Source organism: Apodemus sylvaticus, chromosome 7 (assembly GCF_947179515.1).
Source record: "Apodemus sylvaticus chromosome 7, mApoSyl1.1, whole genome shotgun sequence".
NCBI classification, from domain to species: domain Eukaryota; kingdom Metazoa; phylum Chordata; class Mammalia; order Rodentia; family Muridae; genus Apodemus; species Apodemus sylvaticus.
The window spans coordinates 55,424,688-55,438,539 of NC_067478.1; the positions used below are offsets into that span (position 1 = coordinate 55,424,688).

General features: G+C 39.1%; 1 protein-coding gene across 1 annotated transcript in view; it reads left to right on the top strand.

Moving 5' to 3' along the window:
• Unc13c (unc-13 homolog C) overlaps window positions 1–13,852 on the top strand; it is a 439,545-nt gene that overhangs the window by 222,581 nt on the left and 203,112 nt on the right. Inside the window, exons 10-12 of the mRNA XM_052189342.1 lie at window positions 5,330–5,499; window positions 9,109–9,224; window positions 10,678–10,841. Coding sequence (XP_052045302.1) covers window positions 5,330–5,499; window positions 9,109–9,224; window positions 10,678–10,841 — 450 coding nt within the window. The remainder of the gene's footprint in view (window positions 1–5,329; window positions 5,500–9,108; window positions 9,225–10,677; window positions 10,842–13,852) is intronic.

Below are 13,852 nucleotides of genomic sequence, written 5' to 3' on the forward strand. Positions count from 1 at the left end.
CTTCCTAAGTTAAGTGGATATTTAATACATTAAAGTATAGAAACAGAAAAATAGATCAATTATATTGAAATACAGTCTTATTATAGTATAAATTGAAGTAATATTTTAACTTTTCATATGCTCTGAATGTTATATATAAATGCCAGTCATTTCATTAATGACAAAATACTGCTGAGATTTGTTGTGAAATTAAGGGGAAAATTGAAATAGTTTCATTTTATTTTCAAAGGTAAACTCCGTGATGCTCAGAATCCACCCCTAAACCCCAGGTTAAAGGTTCCAATGCGAGAGGGACTAGATGCTGAGCATCAGGAAGCACAGTGTTAAACCTACTCTCTCTTAACAAGCTCTAGGCAAAGCGGTCCAGAGCAAGTGACTAGGTGATTCTCAAAGAATGGTTAGTCACATGGTTCTCTAGAGAGAACTCTAGAGAGAAGCTTGTCAGGAAAGTCCACAAAATACAGTCGGGAAAGACCAATGGCCTGTGGGCAATATTTAGTAGCTTTCATCAACAAAAGGTTATGGAGGAAATAGAGAGATCAGTGACAGACTAAAACATACGGGCTGCTCTTAAATCACAGGGAGTTTTAAAATCAAGTTTGATGTCACAGTATCTTCTGTATATACCGGGTGCTGTGGTTTGGCTATGAGGTATGTCACTGAGAAGGTTTGTGACCCATGGGGAACTTGGGGGCCATGGTTCTCTAGCCAGCGGCTCTATTGGAAAGCAATTGGATCAAGGGAACAGTAGCATTATCAGATTACCAGTGAGCTCATACCTGAAGGGACTGTTCTTAATAGAATGTAACTACCCAATGGCCTTTAGAAGTTAGATCTTGTCCCCTAACTTACTCTCTCTGCCATTTTTTCTCTTTGGTCTTCTCTCTGCCTCTGCTTCCTAGCATCTCTTGACTGGGTATCCCTGTCCTACATCCTGCAGAGTGATGCTCATCCTCTCTTAACTGAGTACCCTTATCCTGCATCCTCCACAGAGTGATGCTCATCCTCTCTTAACTGAGTACCCTTATCCTGCATCCTCCACAGAGTGATGCTCTCTTAACTGAGTACCCTTATCCTGCATCCTCCACAGAGTGATGCTCATCCTCTCTTAACTGAGTACCCTTATCCTGCATCCTCCACAGAGTGATGCTCATCCTCTCTTTTTTTTTTTTTGAAGTAAAACAGATATTATGTATTTTCTTTTTCTTTTTATTATTCGATATAATTTATTTACATTTCAAATGATTTCCCCTCTTCTAGCCCCCCCACTCCCCGAAAGTCCCACAAGCCCCCTTCTCTTCCCCTGTCCTCCCACCCACCCCTTCCCACTTCCCCGTTCTGGTTTTGCTGAATACTGTTTCACTGAGTCTTTCCAGAACCAGGGGCCACTCCTCCTTTCTTCTTGTACCTCATTTGATGTGTGGATTATGTTTTGGGTATTCCAGTTTTCTAGGTTAATATCCACTTATTAGTGAGTGCATACCATGATTCACCTTTTGAGTCTGGGTTACCTCACTTAGTATGATATTCTCTAGCTCCATCCATTTGCCTAAGAATTTCATGAATTCATTGTTTCTAATGGCTGAATAGTACTCCATTGTGTAGATATACCACATTTTTTGCATCCACTCTTCTGTTGAGGGATACCTGGGTTCTTTCCAGCATCTGGCAATTACAAATAGGGCTGCTATGAACATAGTAGAACATGTATCCTTATTACATGGTGGGGAGTCTTCTGGGTATATGCCCAGGAGTGGTATAGCAGGATCTTCTGGAAGTAAGGTGCCCAGTTTTCGGAGGAACCGCCAGACTGTTTTCCAGAGTGGTTGTACCAATTTGCAACCCCACCAGCAGTGGAGAAGTGTTCCTCTTTCTCCACACCCTCTCCAACACCTGCTGTCTCCTGAATTTTTAATCTTAGCCATTCTGACTGGTGTAAGATGAAATCTTAGGGTTGTTTTGATTTGCATTTCCCTAATGACTAATGAAGTTGAGCATTTTTTAAGATGCTTCTCCGCCATCCGAAGTTCTTCAGGTGAGAATTCTTTGTTTAACTCTGTACCCCATTTTTTAATAGGGTTGTTTGGTTTTCTGGAGTCTAACTTCTTGAGTTCTTTATATATATTGGATATTAGCCCTCTATCTGATGTAGGATTGGTGAAGATCTTTTCCCAATTTGTTGGTTGCCGATTTGTCCTCTTGATGGTGTCCTTTGCCTTACAGAAACTTTGTAATTTTATGAGGTCCCATTTGTCAATTCTTGCTCTTAGAGCATATGCTATTGGTGTTCTGTTCAGAAACTTTCTCCCTGTACCGATGTCCTCAAGGGTCTTCCCCAGTTTTTTTTCTATTAGCTTCAGAGTGTCTGGCTTTATGTGGAGGTCCTTGATCCATTTGGATTTGAGCTTAGTACAAGGAGACAAGGATGGATCAATTCGCATTCTTCTGCATGCTGACCTCCAGTTGAACCAGCACCATTTGTTGAAAAGGCTATCTTTTTTCCATTGGATGTTTTCAGCCTCTTTGTCGAGGATCAAGTGGCCATAGGTGTGTGGGTTCATTTCTGGATCTTCAATCCTGTTCCATTGATCCTCCTGCCTGTCACTGTACCAATACCATGCAGTTTTTAACACTATTGCTCTGTAGTATTGCTTGAGGTCAGGGATACTGATTCCCCCAGATTTCCTTTTGTTGCTGAGAATAGTTTTAGCTATCCTGGGTTTTTTGTTGTTCCAGATGAATTTGATAATTGCTCTTTCTAACTCTGTGAAGAATTGAGTTGGGATTTTGATGGGTATTGCATTGAATCTGTAGATTGCTTTAGGCAAAATGGCCATTTTAACTATATTGATTCTACCGATCCATGAGCATGGGAGGTTTTCCCATTTTTTGAGGTCTTCTTCCATTTCCTTCTTCAGAGTCTTGAAGTTCTTGTCATACAGATCTTTCACATGTTTGGTAAGAGTCACCCCAAGATACTTTATACTGTTTGTGGCTATTGTGAAGGGGGTCATTTCCCTAATTTCTTTCTCAGCCTGCTTATCCTTTGAGTATAGGAAGGCCACTGATTTGCTTGAGTTGACTTTATAACCTGCCACTTTGCTGAAGTTGTTTATCAGCTGTAGGAGCTCTCTAGTGGAGTTCTTTGGGTCACTTAGGTAGACGATCATGTCGTCTGCAAATAATGATAGTTTGACTTCTTCCTTTCCAATTTGTATCCCTTTGACCTCCTTATGTTGTCGAATTGCCCGAGCTAGTACCTCAAGTACAATATTGAAAAGATAAGGAGAAAGGGGGCAGCCTTGTCTGGTCCCTGATTTCAGTGGGATTGCTTCAAGTTTCTCTCCATTTAGTTTGATGCTGGCTACCGGTTTGCTGTATATTGCTTTTACTATGTTTAGGTATGGGCCTTGAATTCCTGTTCTCTCCAAGACTTTAAGCATGAAGGGATGCTGAATTTTGTCAAATGCTTTTTCAGCATCCAATGAAATGACCATGTGGTTTTGTTCTTTGAGTTTGTTTATGTAGTGGATTGTATTGATGGATTTCCGTATATTGAACCAACCCTGCATTCCCGGGATAAAGCCTACTTGATCATGGTGGATGATCGTTTTGATGTGTTCTTGGATTCGGTTGGCAAGAATTTTATTGAGTATTTTTGCATCGATGTTCATAAGGGAAATTGGTCTGAAGTTCTCTTTCTTTGTTGGATCTTTGTGTGGCTTTGGTATCAGCGTAATTGTGGCTTCGTAGAAGGAATTGGGTAGTGTTCCTTCTGTTTCTATTTTGTGGAATAGTTTGAAGAGTATTGGTGTTAACTCTTCTTTGAAGGTCTGGTAGAATTCTGCACTGAAGCCATCTGGTCCTGTGCTTTTTTTGGTTGGAAGACTTTCTATGACTCCTTCTATTTCTTTAGGCATTATGGGACTGTTTAGATGGTCTAGTTGGTCCTGATTTAATTTTGGTATTTGGTATCTGTCAAGGAAATTGTCCATTTCCTCCAGATTCTCCAGTTGTGTTGAGTATAGGCTCTTGTAGTAGGATCTGATGATTTTTTGGATTTCCTCAGTTTCCGTTGTTATATCTCCCTTTTCATTTCTAAGTTTGTTAATTTGGATACTTTCTCTGTGCCCTTTGGTCATTCTGGCTAAGGGTTTATCTATCTTGTTGATTTTCTCAAAGAACCAGCTCCTGGTATTGTTGATTTTTTGTATGGTTCTCTTTGTTTCTACTTGATTGATTTCGGCCCTGAGTTTGATGATTTCCTGCCTTCTACTCCTCCTGGGCGAAATAGCTTCTTTTTGTTCCAGGGCTTTCAGGTGTGTCATTAAGCTGGTAATGTATGCTCTCTCCATTTTCTTTTTGGAGCCACTCAGGGCTATGAGTTTTCCTCTTAGCACTGCTTTCATTGTGTCCCATAGATTTGGGTATGTTGTGTTTTCATTCTCATTGTGTTCTAAAAAGTCTTTAATTCCTTTCTTTATTTCTTCCTTGACCAAGGTATCATTGAGTAGAGTATTATTCAGTTTCCACGTGTATGTGGGCTTTCTGTTGTTTCTGTTGCTATTGAAGACCACTTTTACTCCATAGTGATCAGATAGGAGGCATGGGATTAGTTCGATCTTCTTATATTTGTTGAGGTCTGTCTTGCTCATCCTCTCTTAACTGAGTACCCTTATCCTGCATCCTCCACAGAGTGATGCTCAGCTTCTTTTAACAGAGTATAATTGTCCTACATCTTCCACAGAGTGATGCACAGTCTCACTGCAGGCTCAAAGCAATGGGACCCACCAAAGACTGGAATCCATGAAGCCTGCACCCAGAGTTTATCATTCCTCCTTGTAATTTATCTTGGGTATTTTTGTCACAAAGAACAGAACCTAAATGATCAGTCATGTGCTTGTCTGGAGCCCTGCCATCATTTGATATTCTGACCACTTTCTGAACATCTGTGGTAATGAAGTTAGTTTATGGTTCTAGTGAGGACTCTCTAGGATGTAGATATATTATCCAAAAAAAAAAACCTGTTGCAAATAGAAAACATGGAAATACCTAAACCAAGATCATTGCTGCCTGCTTGACTTTGCTATCTCAGCTACAGGCAATAGACTAGAACAGGATAGAAATTTGCCTGTTGTTTAGCTAATCACACTTTTCTCCCATTTACCTGCATTAGGTACCTGCAATACCCATGGCTGGAAGGGGAATCCTTGTGTATAACCCAATGGATATCTCTTTATAAATTAGCCAGGCTTACTGTTGGCTTCCAGCACCATGTGCCCTTTATTGCTGCCACAGCAGTCACTGACCTGTGCACATTTATTTTCAGTGAGTGTCATAACTCAACAGATCGAATCAAGGTCAGAGTATGGGATGAAGATGATGACATCAAATCCAGAGTTAAGCAGCACTTCAAGAAGGAGTCGGATGACTTTCTGGGACAGACGATTGTGGAAGTCAGAACTCTGAGTGGCGAGATGGATGTCTGGTACAACTTAGGTGATTAATTTTTTTATACCTACTTAAAAATGAGTTAAAATTCAAAAGTATCCGTGGCATGGATTATATTCTCTTATGGTTAAAAACTGAATTACTTTGAAGGTCATTCTGTTGACCTCTTAGTTGGGTTAGTTTCATTAGCAATGAAGGGTAATTATTAATGAAAATGTAGTATTATAGAAAAAATTAAATCCAAGATGAAAATAAAAACCTCAAAGAATCAACTGAACATCTTCTCAGAGAAAATTTTACACCACTATTGATTTCAGATTCATAGATTACAACTTCAAAGATACTTGTCTAGTGTTTGGAGAATTTGGACTGGTTTTTTTAAATTTATTTTATTCTGTCCTTTAATGAAAATTTATCAGTAAATATGTAGTTGGAGGGACTGGAGAGATGGTTCAGCAGTTAAGAACACTGACTATTCTTCCAGAGGTCCTGAGTTCAAATCCCAACAACCACATAGTGGCTCACAACTATCTCTAATGGGATCCAGTGCCCTCTTCTGTTGTGTCTGAAGACAGCTACAGTGTACTCAAATATAACAAATAAATAAATCTTTAAAAAAATATGTAGTTGGAGGGCTGGAGAGATGGATCATCAGTTAACAGCATTATCCACCCTTCCATAGGACCCAGCTTTAGTTCCTAGCACCTATGTCAAGTGGCTCCAAACTACCTGTAACTCTAGCTTTAGCGGTATGTAATTCCTTTTTCTGAACTCCATAAGCAACCATACATGAATAGCACACATTCACACAGACACATGCACATAACTTAAAAATAAATATTTAAAAATGAATACAAAATAAAATATTTTATGTAGTTGGAATTTCTTTCAAATGGTGATATAAAATTGGGCTTTCATTAGCAAAGTCAAGTAGGACTGATGTGGCTTTAACATGAAGCTATCAATCAGTTTAGCTGACATGACATTTAAATGAACTTTATTATAGAAACAGGATGAAGACTTTTGAATTTGTCTTTTGTTTGAATTGAAGAATAACCTGGGGCCTGTACTGATGACTTAATAATATTACTAATCTACAGTTATCTCAGTTTCCATAAAAGATATGATCCAAAGATTGCTTAATGGCATCCTGGGAAAAGGTAAATTAAATTTCTGAGGACAGGCTGATCACGAGTCCAACAGAAGCTGACATAGCCCTGGGGCTACAAAGAATTATCACTTAGGTTCACAGTGTACTGTATCTACTTATAAAATATTGGCTTAACAAAATCCCACAAACTTTAGTAATATAAGAGTTGTCAAAATAAAGTCTCATTAAGTTAATAAAACTCTAAATTATTTCACAACTTAAACAGGAAATTTAACTTAATCTAAACAGATGATTCAGCTACACTGGGAGCTCATTACTGAAAATAGTTGAAGAATCTTAATTAAAGAACATTGGTACTTCTCATTATTGGAATCTAAACTGGAATCTAAGTTAAAACTCCCACATCTTGTTTAAATTATTAAATAACTTTACATATGAACCCAAGATGTAAAAAAAAAACTTCAATTTCCTATGCAATATTAAAAAATCATGCTAATTAGATAGAGTCTTGCTTTTGTATGTATTTTTTTATAATTGAATATCATTGTGTTGAACTAAATCATAAAGTTATATATCAGTCAGAAATTCGTGTGTTTTATTCTTTGAATGATACATACTTGGGTATGGACAGTTTGCTGGGGAACTTAGCTGTGATATGTGTTAAATGGCTGCCCGTCTTTGATGGGAAACTCCCCTTTAAACTGAAAGAAGTCTGTGCTGTGGTGCTATACAGAGACCTTTTTCCTCAGCACCTTCAGCTGCTCAGGGGAGTCTTTCATTTCTGATGTTTGCCTTCAGGAAGGGCAAGAGGAGGAGAAAGAGAGGAAAGGAGAGAGGTCAGAGTTTGCATTTCTTAGCTCTGTGTAAAATCCCTAAGTATGTTCAACCCCCACAAATAATTCACTGTCTTTGGTGTAAATTCTGTCCTTTCCCTTCATTTGGAATTCACCCCACCACACAAAGCAAAGTTTTCTCCAAAGCCCTGTGTATTCAAGCAAAGTCGGTGGCTCCTGGATTTGTTTAGATCCTATTTTCTTTCTTATAAATATGACCTTCCCTCCATGCGCCTCCTCTGTGAAATGGGTATCAATCTTGTATTCCCAATCCATCTTCATATTCTAGGAATATTGTGACTCTGTTCCTCTCAAAGTCATGATAGGTGTGGGCTGTTTTCCCCTGACTCAAATCAAATTGTTGAATAAATTGATTTATTTTGGTTCAATCCAAATAATTAATATGACATTTATAAATGAGCACAGCTATAGATAGACTATACAAAAACTGCTTTCATCTTACTGCTAACCAGAGTTTGGTTCACCTTTTGAAGTAGAAAAAGAGCAAGATGCTGAGAAGAAATTTTCAAGTGAAACATTTTCCTCATGAATTTTATGTTCTGATTATTTTGCTCGTAATTGCCACACAATGAATTTAATTTTACTGTATGAGGGCAGGGGGGTCTTGATCTTCTGTCCAAACCCTCTTCAGGCAGTTTAACAATTACAACAGCACAACAGATAAGTGTTGTCTATGGGGTTCAAGGTTACTTAGTTATATGACATAGAAAAAGGAGATGTTCCCTAGGAAAGCTTCTGTGTGTGTGTATGTGTGTGTGTCTGTGGTGAAAGTGTGTACAGATGCATATGCATGCACATATGTGTATGTCTATGTGCTTGTGTGTATGCATATGTTTGCATATGTACATGTATTTAGCTAATTTATATTTTTTCATAAATTTATTTTTAAATTTTATTTATATATAACATAAACATGTCATATATTTATAAATCATATGTTATAAAATATATATAAGATATGTGTATAAAATATAAGTAATATATAAATATATTATTTATAATAATAAATTAATTAATTTGTTTCATAAATAAATTTGTTTTTAAAGACCCATTATTTTTATTTTATGTATATGAGTATTTCATTTACACATACATGCATAGGATGTGTGTGGTATCCATGGAGACAAGAAAAGGTCACTGAATGTCCTGAAACTGGAGTTAAAGATGGAGTTAAAGTTTAGTTTCCACATGGGCAATGGAAGCTAAACCCAGATCCTCTGTAGGAACACCGAAACACTTCTAGCCCATAAATTTGTTTTTAAACATTTTTTCACATGTATGTAAAACATAGAGACCACTTTCACCTGCCAGCATATCATCCCTGTCAACATGCACTTTCACACACAAATCTCTTTCATGTTCATGTCTGTTTTGTTTTACGACTCACTGAGATTAATCAGAGCAATCCACGTGCTCATGTGTTTGCCTCTAGCCTTTGCAGGGCTCTGCAGTGAGGACAAATCTAGAGACAGTGGTTCCCCTGTCTCCCAGAGTCTCTCAATAGCCAATAATTCACTGATAAGAGGTAGGGGTGAGTCCCTCTTCTTTGCATGACTGATCACTGATAGGCCCAGTCTTGGGTGGGCCCAGTGCAGGTATTTATGGTTGTGGTGAGTTAGTATATTGGGTAACTTGAATTAGAATTATACTCCTGTTAAAATAACTGACCAAGGACATTTTGCTTTTCCTCAGAGAAACGGACAGATAAGTCAGCTGTGTCTGGGGCCATCCGGCTAAAAATCAATGTGGAAATAAAGGGAGAAGAGAAGGTTGCGCCATACCATATACAATACACTTGTTTACACGAGGTAAATGACAAAACAAATTTCGCTGAAAGACTTGGTGCAGTGGGACAGGGATATGAATCACAAAACAAGCATTTGGGTTTTGAAAAATCGGGGACTTGGGTTTGTTGGAGTTCAGACTGCCTGTGGGAACAGGGGCTTGCTGAGCCTGCAGTAACAGGTTTGTATGCTGAGGTGGGAAAACCCAGTGGAAAACTGGCCCTTTAGTGGGAATTCAGAATGAGTGCTCAAGGCAGGAGACAGAGAGCCAACCTTCCAGCTCCTGTCTGTACCATGGTGTACACGCACTGAGTACTTGCCCTGGGCCACCTCAAGCTCTGTACTGGGGAGATAAAAAGGCCCACTAAGACCTTCTTGGATGAAAATTATACTTTTTCAAATATTCATAAGGAGCTGAGGAATGTTCCTTGCCCCGTGCTCTGGGAGAAGACAGAGCACTTTCCCAATCAGATAGACATCAGCAAGGTGGCTCTCCTGGTTCCATTCCTGTGGCTGTGATAAAATACCAGACACAAAGCAACTTAGGAGAGAAAAATATTTTTTGACTCATAATTCCACGTTACAATTGATCAGCACCAGGAAGCTGAGGAGGTGGGGACTTGCAGCAGCTCACATCCGGTCAAGAGGAGAGAGAGAACAAAGGAATTTCTGTTTCTGCTTAGTGTTCCTTCTCCCTTGCATTCAGCTGAGTCCAGCCTGTGAAATGATGCTGCTGGCATCCAAGTGGCTCTTCCCTCCTCAAGGCAGCCAGTTAAGACAATCCCCCACAAATGTACCCAGATGGCAGTATGACCTGTACAATCCCTCCCTGCATCTCTCTTCCCAGGAGATTCTACATTGTGTCATGGTGACGCCAAGCTAACCAACACAATACCCTTGCTCTTTTACACAATAATTTTTCTAAATACATTTATAAAAATCCATACCTCTAACTAAATGCTTGACACATGTAAAGATTTGCATATACCATGTTACCAAACAAAGAATGAGGAAGGATGTTTCAGTTATTCACACAGTAAGTAGCTATAGGATTTATGATTAATTTTATGACTGATAAACTGAGGCGTTGTATCAATAAACAGCATTCTGTTTTCTGACTTGGCCAGGATCTCTGGTCTTGGAACCCTAGCAGAGAAGACATGTGCTTGATGCTGTGCTTTCTAGGGCTGGAGATCTAGCTCATTGGGTAAAGATGATGCTACCAAGGTTACTACCTTGCTGCCTCCTGAAAATGGCTGGCTGGGTGTACACAATCAAATGAATTATTGATTCTGCAGATTCCCAAACAAATAAATTCAGTTTAATACAATCTGAGATATTCCTGTTGCATCCAGAGTCTGTCGATATACGATATAGACATGATGGTTATACACAGATATTCTACAGAAAACCATAGTTAACTATTCCTATCCTGTCCTGAGAAGCCTCTGAGTGACTGCGATCTGTTTGCTTTCAGAACCTGTTCCATTACCTGACGGAAGTGAAGTCTAATGGCAGTGTGAAAATACCAGAAGTCAAAGGTGATGAAGCCTGGAAGGTTTTCTTTGATGATGCTTCTCAAGAAATAGTGGATGAATTTGCCATGCGTTATGGGGTTGAGTCCATTTATCAAGCTATGACGTAAGTACTGCAGGATGCTGGAGTGGTCATACATCTCAGTTAAAATCTAATGGAAAGAAAAGGGAACCTTTATCTCAATTCTTTGGTTTTTTATTTTACATTTATTCTCTCTCTCTCTCTCTCTCTCTCTCTCTCTCTTTCTCTCTCTCTGTGTGTGTGTGTGTGTGTGTGTGTGCGCGCGCGCGCGCGCGCGCGCGCGCACATACTTTGCATACTTTGTCTATGGAGGTCAAAGGGAAAGTTGAAGGAGTCTGATCTCTCCTTGCACTATGTGGGACTCGAACTCAAACTCAGGATGTCAAGCCTCTTGGAAAACATTCTTACCTGGTAGCCATTTTTCTGGACCTCATCTCAATTCTTCTAGCCCAAATGAAATCCGTCAAAGAGAATTCATTCACAATGTGCATATGTTGCCCAGTGCAACAGTAAGATACTAAGTCTCAGAGAACTCACCATTACTTCCCTCCTGCCTTGGTTTCACACTGGGAATATTCACTAGCATCAGTGACAAGGGAGACAATTCCCACCTGAGACCCCTGACTTGTATTCTGAGAGCCGGGCCTAACAGTCTGATGTAATACATGAGCATCTTTTTGGTATCTGGGGAAAGTAAAACCATGACATGCCCATGATTACCCAGTTGTTAACATCTGAAACACAAGGAAAGATTGTAGACTCTTAGAAAAGGCTGAGCTCTTCCTTCAGTGTGTATATTATTGCTGTTATGAATAAAGCAAAGATGTTTGTAGTTTCAAGAGACCCCAACTGCCTGTATGACTGGTATAATGAGTTGGTTTACACAAACATCTGACCCTAACATTATCACTAGGACTTAGAATTGAACCTTGTATTCTCCGTGGTGGATAGTTTCATGCCAGCTCTCTTTGTGTGTTTAGTTTATCATCTATGTACAATGTATAATTGTACAGTGTTTATATGCATATGATAATATAACTGCAAATATTAGCATCAAGGTCATACTCTCATGTAAAATAAGTAGAAGAGGCCCCAATAATCAATCAATTCTATTTATAGAAACAGTTGATTTTGATATAATTTCATTTCTGTTGCTGTGATAAGTAAACAACTTAAGGAGAGAAAGGGTTTAGTTTAGCTCACAAATTCAGATTTCTGTCCTACAAGAAAGTGAAGGCAGCAAGAGTTTGAGGTCTCAGGTCATAGCCACAGTTATGAGCAGAGACAGGCTGGATGCATGTGTGTTCATTTGCTTATGCTCAGCTTGATCTATCCAGTCTTACATAATTCAGGAGCCCCTCCCTGCCTAGGGCATGGTGCCACTCATAGTGGACTGGGTCTTTTCACATCAGTTAAATTAAGACAGTTTTCTACAGACCAAGCCCACTACCTACAGAACCTTACTGAGACTCTTTTTCAGGTGATTAGGTTAATTTAACAAAACTAACTATCATATGTAATTTGAAGCAAAATCAATAGCCTTCACCAAACTATAGCATTCATAGCATTTAATCACCAGCCATGGTTCTAGAAGAGAGCGTTTTAAGAACAAATACATGTTGAAAATACTGAAATATTGAGGCTTGGAAGTTGACGTAGTGGCTAAAGTATTGCTGCACATGCACTGGTGCCTAGCTTTAAATCCCCAGCAACCACATTAAAGAACTAGTAGGCATTGCATCTCTGTATAGCAGCTGTAACCTTAGTGTGAGGAAAGTGGAGACAGGACAATCTCTGGGACTCAGGGGCCAGCCAGTCTAGTCAACTTGAGAGTTCTGGTTTAGTGAAAGATCCTGTCTCAGAAACTAAAGTGGAGGAGGATTGTAGAACACACCACACTTCTAACTGTGGCCTCTACATGCATGGACACTGTCACCTACACATGTTTGCATGAATACACACGTTGATAAATGCTATTTCTTTCCAATTTATATAATTCCCTGGTGCTGAATACTAATGATCACAATTTTAGACATACAAGAAGTCTCAGAGGTCACAAAATAGAGACTTCCTCCACAATCTAGAAACTCAGGTTTTATCTCTCTGACTGATGGCCTCCCACTTCTCCTGCCCACATCTTGCAGCAGAAACTCACTGTCAGGGTGATCTAATCTGTACTCTAGCAGCTGTAAGAGAGTCAGTAACTTTGACGTTTGTTTAAATACATGCCATGGTATTTAAAACCTTTTTGGGTTTTGTGTTTGTTTTTTTAATTTGTGTGTGTGTGTGTGTGTGTGTGTGTGTGTGTGTATGTGTGTGCCTCAGTGAGTCTATATGCACCATGTGGGTATAGGAGCCCACAGAAGCCAGAAGAGATTGTCAGATCCCTTGAAAGTGGAGTTGTAAATAGTTATAAGCTACCATGTAGGTGCTGAGAACTGAACCCAGGTCCTCTGCAAGAGCAATGAGTGCTCCTAACCACTGATCAGTTCTCTGAGCCCCTACTCAAGCTTTCTCTGTTCAGAATTGACTACAGGGCTACAGACTTTGGCAAATATATTGAGGTCAGAGGACAATATGCTAGAGTCAGTTCTCTCCTTCTACCATGTGGTCTTGGGGATCAAACTTGGATTACTGAGTTTGTCAGTCAGTGACTTTACTGACTAAGCCTTTTCCCAGCTCATTTAAAAACTGTATGTAGGAGAAGATGCCTACTGCACACTTTTTCCTCATTAATATTGTCCAGGACAGATTTTGCTTTGGCAATACAAAATTTGCCATTACCATGCCAGAAGAAAGAAATGTATTGCTTAACAATCTAAGAATTCCTAAAGTACAGACTATTTGCCTGTGCATATTACTGATCTTCATGATTGGTGCTAGAAATTAATTGGTTTTATAAGCAGATACAGGCCTCTAATTGTATGTCAATACGTAGGCATGGTTTAAAACTGTACTTATGTTTAAGAAATATAGTACAACGAGCAGCTTAAATATGACTTAAATTCTAAATAAAGTGACACAAATTGAAATCTTGATGAATCATCACTTTTACTTAACTGGATTGGAAGTTCTGGGTCCACTCTAGAAACTCA